The sequence below is a fragment of the Hemitrygon akajei genome, chromosome 24 (genome assembly GCF_048418815.1).
Source record: "Hemitrygon akajei chromosome 24, sHemAka1.3, whole genome shotgun sequence".
NCBI classification, from domain to species: Eukaryota; Metazoa; Chordata; class Chondrichthyes; order Myliobatiformes; family Dasyatidae; genus Hemitrygon; species Hemitrygon akajei.
In genome coordinates this window covers 53,253,480-53,263,439 of record NC_133147.1, presented here as the reverse complement: position 1 = coordinate 53,263,439, position 9,960 = coordinate 53,253,480, and the positions used below count along the sequence as shown (strand labels likewise).

The 9,960-nt window shown below is 43.8% G+C and overlaps 1 protein-coding gene across 1 annotated transcript; it reads right to left on the bottom strand.

The window, feature by feature from the left end:
• Positions 1 to 2,896: 2,896 nt before the first annotated feature.
• LOC140715622 (C3a anaphylatoxin chemotactic receptor-like) lies at positions 2,897 to 9,625 on the bottom strand. Its single transcript, XM_073027990.1, has 2 exons — positions 9,524 to 9,625; positions 2,897 to 4,995 (listed from the first exon to the last, which is right to left on the bottom strand). Exon 2 carries the CDS (start codon positions 4,991 to 4,993, stop codon positions 4,019 to 4,021), a length of 975 nt encoding a protein of 324 aa, XP_072884091.1. The 5' UTR covers positions 4,994 to 4,995; positions 9,524 to 9,625; the 3' UTR covers positions 2,897 to 4,018.
• Between the last annotated feature and the right edge of the window lie 335 nt (positions 9,626 to 9,960).

Here is a 9,960-nt window from a genome sequence, read left to right as displayed (position 1 = left end):
GTTTAATAAAAGTGTTATTGGTTATAAAAACCCTTGCCTAACTCATATATATTTATTGTTGCCTGAATACGTAACACCAGAAAAGTTACTAAACTGAGCAAGCAAGGACGAAATACTAGGAATAGATCTCTCAGGGTCGGATATGTATAGTTTCAAATCATCAGCATATAATGATAACTTATACGTCCCTTCCCCACGAGTAATACCGAAAATATTAGGTGATTCACGAATGGCTATAGCTAAAGGTTCCAAAACAATGTCAAATAGTAAAGGACTTAAAGGATAGCCTTGCCTTGTACCACGGAATAACTGAAAAAATGGAGATCTTTGATTATTGGTAAAGACCGAAGCCAAGGGTTTATAGCATATTAATTTAATCCATGAAATAAATTTCGAACTAAAATTTAAATGCTGCAACGTATTAAATAAATATGGCCATTCAACTCTATCAAATGCTTTTTCAGCATCTAAGGAAATGACACATTCTGGTATTTTGGGTGAAGGAGTATAAATAATATTAAATAATTTTCTAATGTTAAAAGATGAGTAGCGGTTTTTAATAAATCCAATCTGATCTTCAGAAATAATTCAAGGTAATATATTTTCTAATCTAGCGGCCAAAATTTTACTAAAAATCTTAAAATCCGTATTCAGCAAGGATATAGGCCGATAGGATGCACATTCAGTGGGGTCTTTATCTTTTTTAAGAATTAAAGAAATAGAGGCTTCATAAAAAGATTGTGGCATTTTATCTATAGTTAACGCATCTTTAAAAATTTTACAAAGCCAAGGAGAGAGTATAGAGGAAAAGGATTTAAACAATTCTACAGTATAACCATCCGGACCAGGAGCTTTAACGGAATTCATTGGAAAAAGTAGCCTCTTTTATTTCAGTTTCCGTAATAGGTGTATCTAGGAATACACTATCCTCTGTTGTTAATAATGGGATATTCAATTTTTTTAAAAATTCATCTATTATAGAAAAATCCTCAACAAATTCTGATTGATATAAAGAATTATAAAAATCTTGAAAGGCTTTATTTATCTCTTTATGGTCGATCGTCAGAGTGCCATCTCGTTTACGAATCCTAGTAATTTGTCATTTAACCGAAGCAGTTTTCAATTGATTAGCCAATAATTTGCCAGACTTATCTCCATGTACATAAAACTGGGTTCTAGATTTAATTAACTGATTTTCAATCGAAGAGGATAATAACAAACTATGCTCCATTTGAAGTTCACCTCTTTCTTTATAAAGTTCTTTGCTGGGGGCACTGAATAAATCTTATCAATTGCTTTGATTCTATCAACCAATGTTAATATTTTAGAATTAGCTCGTTTCCTAACTCCAGCAGAGTATGAAATAATCTGTCCACGATTAAATGCTTTAAAAGTGTCTCATAAAATTCCACTAGAGATCTCTGTTGTAGAATTTTTTGAGAAAAATAAATCAATTTGTTGTTTAATAAAATTAAGAAAGTCTAAGTCCTGCAATAAAATAGAGTTGAACCTCCAAGATTTAGCATTAGTAGATGAGTCCATTGTCTTAATAGATAGCTTCAAAGGTGCATGGACAGAAATGGTAATGGAGTCATACTTACAATCAATAACATCTGTAAGTAAATGGTGATCAATAAAAAAGTAATCAATTCTTGAATAATTATTATAAACATGAGAAAAGTATGAAAACTCTTTGTCATTGGGGTGTAAAAAACGCCAAATTTCGGAAATTCCAAAATCAGTCATAAAGGAATTAATAAGCGAGGCCGATTTATTCGGAAGAGCTTGGGTGGGCTTAGATCTATCCATCGAAGGGTTTAAGCAACGGTTAAAATCACCACTGATTATCAGCATGTACTGATTCAAATTAGGAAAGGATGCAAATAGACACAAAAAAATTCAGGACAATCAGTGTTTGGAGCATAAACATGAACTAAAACAACTTTTTGATTAAAAAGTAGACCAGTAATAAGCAAAAATCTACCTTGTGGGTCTGAAATTGTTTCATAGTGTATAAAGGAGGTTGAAGAATCTATAAAAATGGAAACGCCTCTTAATTTGGCTTGGGAATTCGAGTGATATTGTTGGTATTTCCAAAACGTAAAAAAAAACGTTGACTATCCACCTTCCTCACATGAGTTTGTACAAAGATAATATTAGCATTCATTCTGTGGAATACTTAGAATATTTTTTTCCGTTTGATCGGATGATTTAAACCATTAGTATTCTAAGTAACAAAATTAATAATCTTATCCATATTGCCAATATTTATTACAATTAACATTTAAGGTTAAAAAAAGATGAACTCATGAATCCGGAAGAGGGAAGTAAGTTCAAGGAGGAACCGGAAGTCATGACACTAAAACCATGTTTGTAGTTTCGAATCAGCCCATGAAGTAAAACTAAGCGTGAAGCAAGCAAAAAGAAAAATCCCCCTCCCTCCACCCTCAAAACCCCAGGAAAAAAAGCCAAAAAGAGGCAAGCAAGCGATTTAATACTAAATTTGCCCCCATGTCTCAAGATGGGCAACTCAAACAAAAAAGTTATATAAAAGATACAAACCACCCATATTATAAGAAAGGGTTAGTATAACAAAGATTAAAGTATAAAATTAGCATTATATATATAAAAGAAAAGGATTTAAAAAATTAAAACGATAAAACACATAAATGGATAATATTGTATTAGTGTTTTAAAAGTAAGTCCTTAAACTTATTCAAACACATCAAAACGGATGTGACGTATCCAAGCGCTAAGGTCTTTCGGGGAAAAGAAACGACATCTTAGAAAAGTTTTTTATTTCAAAAAAAATCTTAATATTTAAACGTTAAAAATATTAAAAAGTGTATATGAACTTAAAAGAAAACCCTAATGAGTTACTTTCAAAACTAGCAGAATAATAATATAAAAACAATCTCAGAATAAACCAAAAACGGACTTTTACCGTGTGTGAAATACGTGTAATCCATCACGTAAAAACATCATCATTTTATCAAAGATCCATATCTATAAACTAATTATTACATTAGTCAACCCATAGTAAAAAAAAAGTTTTATTCTTCAAGGAATCTTTGAGCATCCGCTGGAGATTTAAACATCCGATAAGTCCCATCTTTGAGAGTAACTCTCAATTGTGCTGGAAATAACAGCGCTTGCTTGTAGCCTTCCTGATGAATTTCCGACATAACCGATTTAAAAGCCATTCTTGCCCTTAAAACTTCGGGACAATAGTCTTCCAGAATACGGAATTTAAAATCTTGAAAGCTGATCATACCCTTTTTCCGGGCAGCCCGAATCAAACGTTCTTTGGTATGAGGATACTGGATCCGGAGAACTACTTGTGGTTTCAAACCTGAAGCTGATTGAAAACGAGAAATGCGATGCGCACGGTCGACTATTGGAGGTGTATCTAGTACTTCTGAGCCGAAGACATCCATTAAAAATTTGGAGAAAAATACAAAGTGAGATCACCGTTCTTCAATATTTTCCGGAATCCCAATTATCCAGAGATTTTGTCTTCGAGAGCGTTTTTCAAGATCAGTGATTTTAGATTTATAACGATCCAGCAGTTGAGAAGTCGAAGCTTGCTGTTGTTGCAGCGTTTCAATTATGCGATCTCTGTGGCGAGCGGCATCTTCAAGAACTAAAATACTTGCTTGCTGTTTTGTGAATCCAGTGTAAGTGATTGAAGTTTTGCGTCAAGTGTCTTTAAAATTTCATCGAACGTAGAAAGCTTTGAGGTTAATTTATTCTCCAGTTTTTCAAATCTATCGTCCATAAGTTTCGCAATTGCTTCCAAAGTTAACGGTTCTTTCATCTGTTTCAATTCCTTTGCTTTAGACATTTCAACGAATTGAAAATGATTCAAACAATTGAAAAAGATTTCATACGTCTGAACCCCTTTGGAATAGGTATAAACAGATCAATTAGGGGGTGCTTGTAGGTAAAAAAAAGAAGTAAAAGGATTGGAGCGAAGCCTAAAACCGCTTCACTCCATAAGCGCCATCTTGAGACTCCCTCAGCTTCTTATCTCTGCAGAAACCGTGCGGATGGGAGGATCGGTCGCCAATTCCATCTTCTCCTCGGCAAAGACCAGATGGAGAGTGCCGGCCAGGGAACGCCTGAAGACCTGGCGGAAGTCGCGGCCGGAGAAGACGTAGATGAGGGGGTTGAAGACACCGTTCAAGGAGGCCAAGGATAAAGTGAAGTACAACGACTTCAGGGAAATGCATATTGATAATTTCCAGAGAGTGTCGCAAACAGTGATGGGGAGCCAGCAGACAATAAAAACAGAGACCATTGTAATGATGAGATGAATGAGGTACCTGGATTTGGGGAACGTTTTCCCCTTCAGCTTCCGGGCAATCAGAAGGTAGCACACGGCCATGATCAGGAGAGGGGGGCCGAAGGAGAGGATGTTCCCAGTTACCTCCAACGCAGTCTCGGTCTCCTCCGTCGAATACGAGACAAAAGAGAGATGCAAGAGTTCAGGCAGGCAAAGGAGGAAGGCCAGGCTCCAGGCCCCGAAGCAGGCCTCACGCACCCAAACCAGACCCTTGTGGTACTGAAACCAGACGGGCCGAGTGATGGCCAGGCACCGCACGATGCTGATCAGGGTCAACAACGCAGCAATGGTGGACATGTGGAATTTGAAGATCCATCGGAGCAATCTCCAGAATGTTACACTGGAAGACTGACCGGGCAGGCAGCTGTAGGCCAGCAGGGTGGGGAGGGTGAGGCAGTAGGTCAGGTCCGCCACCGCCAGGTTGAGGAAACACACTGTGTAAACGCTCCTTTTCATTTTGAAACCCGTCACCCAGATGACGGCGCCGTTGCCGGGGGCACCGAGCAGGATGATGAGGGCGAAGACCATCTTGAACACGACATCGTTTGCTGACCATTCCGTCTCTCCGGAGATGCACTTGCTGATGAGGCGGCTCCTAGTGGCGGCGAGCTCGACCAGGTTGTTGTTGTGACCGGTGGAGAGCGCCATGGCTGGGAGAGAGATTGAAAAAGTGAGCGGGGCAGCGAACGGAGACAGGACGGTGGACAGATGGAGAGATGATAAAACTGTTGAGTGGTGAGCGGCAGGACAGGGAGCTTCAGATCCCAAACACAACACCGCCCCCACCCACTGGAGGAAAAATTCTCCCTCATGCTCCCTCCACAGGTCTCACATCTCACTCTTGTCCCCTGGGTTTAGGCAACCCTGCCACGGGCTAAGTTCCTGACTCAGCAATCTCTCTCTGCATCACATCATTGTATTCCCAGACTCGTGTCTGTCTGTATGTGTGTGTGTGTGTGTGTGTGTGTGTGTGTGTGTGTGTGTGTGTGTGTGTGTGTGTGTGTGTGTGTGTGTGTGTGTGTGTGTGTGCGTACCTGTCTGTGCTTGGGTCTGTGTGTGTGTATGTATTTTCTCTTGTCCATACTCCACCGAGCGCAGCAACTGGGCTGTAAACCTGCAGGAGCAGTGTGTGCTTAAGTGCCTCTGCAGAGGCTCGATCTTAAACCTTCAGATCGCTAGTCCAAAGCCTTAACCACTTAGCCACGCGCCAAGTGTGTGTGTGTGTGTGTGTGTGTGTGTGAGAGAGAGAGAGAGAGAGAGAGAGAGAGAGAGAGAGAGAGAGAGAGAGAGAGAGAGAGAGAGAGAGAGAGAGAGAGAGAGAGAGAGAGTCTGTGTGTGTCTGTGAGTGTGTGTGTGTGTGTGTATGTCTGGATCTGGAAGTGTGTGTGTGTCTCAGGCATGTCTTTCCCTTGTACACCAAAGTTTCCCTTATCCCCAGACCTCACGGAATGTAATAGCAGATGGAAAGGAGTTTGTGATGGGATGGTGTGGAGGGAGCTTCACTCTGTGTCTGACCCCGGGAGTGTGTGATGGGACAGTGTGGAGGGAACTTAATTGTGTGTCTATTCCGACAATGTGTGATGGGACGGTGCGGAGGGAGCTTCACTCTGTGTCTGACCTGGGAGTGCCTGATGGGACAATCTGCAGGGAATTTCACTCTGTGTCTGACCCTGGAAGTGTTTGATGTGATGGTGTGGAGGAAGATTCATTCTGTGTCTGATCCAAAGAATGTGTGAAAGTTAGTGCTAGAGGGAGCTACGCGCGTGTCTGACCTGAGCAGGAACAGATAGGGAAGTGTGCTGGGATCTTCACTTTGTTCTTGACACTAGGAGTTTGTGTCTGTCTCCAGGAGTGTGTGATGGAAGTGTGTGAGGAGCTACACTCATTGTCTGACACGGGGAGTGTATGATGGGACAGTGTGGAGGGAGCTTCACTCTGTGTCAGACCACGGGAGTGTGTGATGGTACGGTTTAGAGGGAGTTCCACTCTGTGTCTGACGCTGGGAGTGCATGATGGGACAGTGTGGAGGGATCTTCACTGTGACTGACCCGATGAGTATTTGGTGTGACCACATGGAGGGAGCTTCGCTCTGTCTGATCCCCGGGATTCCATGATGTGACTGTATCGAGGTATCTTCACTCTCTAGCTGACTCCTGGAGTTTGTGATGGGACAATGTAGTGAAAGCTGCACTCTGCGTCTATTTTTTGGTTTCCATAATGCGGTCTGACCTGCTGTGTTCCTGCATCATTTTCGAGTGTTAACCTGGATTTCCAACATCTGCAGAATCTCTTGTGTTCGCCCTGTGTCTGACCTTTTAGCGTTATGATTATACCCAGTGAGAAACCTTATGACTGAACTTAATCAGGCTCTTTTTTCTAGTTCTCTCTCGTCCTCAATGTGTGATCGTGGTTTCACGTCTCCAGGTCTCAGGGATCGGATGATACCCGCTGTTTATACATTCGCTGTTGCAGAACCAGTTTCGGACACCAGGTGGTGACATCGTCAGGGGATGTCAGTGACGAACAGGATGGCCATTTCAACTGCAAACATTCCAAAGCAACACACAAAAAGATACTAGAGGGATTCAGCAGTAAAGGCAGCGTTTGTGGAAGTTAATAGATAGTCGACGTTTCGTACCGAGACACTTCTTCGGGACTGCGAAGGAAAGGGGGGGGGGGTGATGGCATCAAATAGAAAGGCTGAGGGTGGGGTTCAGGAGCCCTCCTTCATTAGCGACCGCCATCAACCAGGACGTGCCCTCTTATTATTACCATCAAGGAGTAGTTACTGGAGCCTGAAGACAAACGGTACAACTTTTTAAGGAGACCTTCTTCCCCTTCTGCCATCAGATTTCTGAACCCACCATGAACACTACCTCATTTCTCTTTCCACTACTTGCTTCATTTAATTTTATATATCTCATTGTCATTTATTTTATTTGTTAATGTCCAATACTGATTGCCAACTCCTGCACACTGCTGGTGCCTAATGCACCGGTCTCTGCCTGTCCTTTGGATGTGCGGAGAGGGGGGGCCTGCTACATGGGCAACAGCGTGCTCTCCCTATCGTACTGCCCTGGCGTGCGTATCCAGACAAGAAGAACGCAACATCCATGGTTGACCATCACCAGCAGAGACCTCAGAGCTCCCGCAAAACAACAAATTTTATGCCAGTGATATGAAACTTGATACTGATACCCAGTCGGGCATTACAGGAAGACATTCTACAGTGATAAGCACAAGAGATTCTGCAGATACCAGAAATCCACAGTAACACACACAAGTTGCTGGAAGAACTCAGCAGGTTAGACAGCATCTCCGGAAAAGAAAGAGCAGATGATGTTTCGGGCTCACACACTTTATTGGGCTTCCTGTGTTTGCAGAAGGGTAACTGGGACCAACATGAAGCTAAAATTTAGCTAATTCACTTCTGGCTACACAGGATCCAAATTCCTTCATCAGCCCCCCCCCCCACCCTCCCCCCTCCCCCCCACACACTCAACTGAGACTTCAGATGGCTTAGTGAGGCCCCTTTGGGCCCCTTCTCTTCGAAAAGATGTGCTGAAACTGAAGAATGTTCAAAGGAGGTTTACGAAAAAGGTTTGAGGATAGGAAGGCTTATCATGTGAAGAGTATATAATGGCTCTGGACCTGAGTTCACAAGAATTCCGAAGGATGAGGGGTGACCTCATTGAAACATCGACTGCATGATCGAGGAAATGTGGAGAGGATATTTCGTGTGTTTAGAGAGTCTAAGACCAGAGGGCAGAGCGTCAGTGTATCAGGGCACCCTTTTAGATAATGAGCAATTTCTTTAACTAGAGCGTGGTGAATCTGTGAATTCTTTGCCACAGGCCACTAAGGGGTGTGGTCAGAGCATGAAGGGATACGAGGAGACGGCAGAGGATTGGGGCTAAGACGGAAATTGGATCAGCTATGATGAAATGGCAGAGCCGAGCCAATGGCCTAATTCTGCTCCTATATAAAATCACAAAATGGTGGCAGAACTCAGCAGACCAGACAGCATCTATGGGAGGAGGTAGTGGCGACGTTTCGGGCCGAAACCCTTCATCAGGAGTGACGTAACATTGGATGGACGAGGAGGGTTTACACCTGCCCCCTCACTTCTTCCCTCACCACCATCCTAGGCCCCAGACAGTCCTTTCAGGTGAGGCACCACTTCACCTGCGAGTCAACTGGGGTGATATACTGTATCCGGTGCTCCCGATGTGGCCATTTATACATTGGGGAGACCCGCCGCAGACTGGGAGACCGTTTCGCCGAACACCGGCGCTCGGTCCTCCAGCAGTGGCAGGATCTCCCTGCGGCCACACACTTCAATTCCACAGACCACTCCCACTCCTATATGTCTGTCCATGGCCTCCTCTACCGTCAAGATGAGGCCACACGCAGGTTGATGGAGCAATACCTTATCTCCCGCCTTGGTAGCCTCCTACCTACCGGCATGAACATTCAACTCACAGACTTCCTTGATACCCCTGCCCCCCCCCCCTTACCCCATCCCTATCTATAATTTTACTCTGGCTCTCTTTCGCCCTCTCTTCCCCCCTCAATATAAACTCCCCCCAGCCCTACCTTTCTTTCTCTTTTATTTCCCTTAATTATCCACCTTCCCCCTAGCCCATTTCCCGTCAGCCTATCACTTCAAAGCTCTCTACCTCATCCCTCCCCCCACTTCTTATCCCCCCGCGGGCATCCCATTTTACTTCACTCTTGATGAAGGGTTTCGGCCTGAAACGTCGTTCACTGCCTCCTCCCATAGATGCTGTCCGGCCTGCTGAGTTCCGCCAGCATTTTGTGTTTTTATTTATTTTCAGCATCTGCAGATTCACTCGTGTTGTCTGCTCCTATATCTAACAGTCTTATGCTCATTTGTCAATCAACAGCATCTTAAACCGCTTTGCCATGTGTGCTTCCCCACTAGCCATGGAAGTCCATATCAGGTACCCACTGTCCTCTGTGTAAAAACTTACAACACACACCTCCATTGCATATTCTGCCATCGTCTGAAATGCATGGTGTCTAGTCCAATTCTGCACATCCTCAGTGTGGCAGGACGTCCCCACACAAAGTAACACTGACTGCCTCCGGTCAGACCCTGTCTTTCCCAATGCACGTCCACCCTGGAACCTGCTCTCCGTCGAAAGTGTAACTCACCTTCCCCGGGCTCTCCGATTCGGTTCAGCTTCCTGGGCGGTCGTATTCAGATCCAAAACTCCTGCGACCAAAAGGAATGAATCTTGAGCAAGGACCTGCGCAGCGACTCAAGTTGGGACTGTCCGACCCTCCAGGGCGAGGCACGCAGCGAACCTTCTGGGGGAAGTTCAGTTTGGTGGCTGTGACACGTCTTATATTAAGCAAGCAGTTAGTCCGACTCAGAAGAGACTCACATCCTTCTAAAATGACAAGTTACTCAATATGAGGAAGTTTAATCAACGGTGCAAGGAGATACCAGTGGGCTCGCTCGGCTGAGAGCAACAGAACGTAACTTACTTCCCCAGAACTGCGTGAAGTCACAGTATAGATGGAGCTTCGCTCCGACGCTGATCCAGGGTAGCGGTGATAGGATGGCACAGAGCAACTTTCACTGTGTG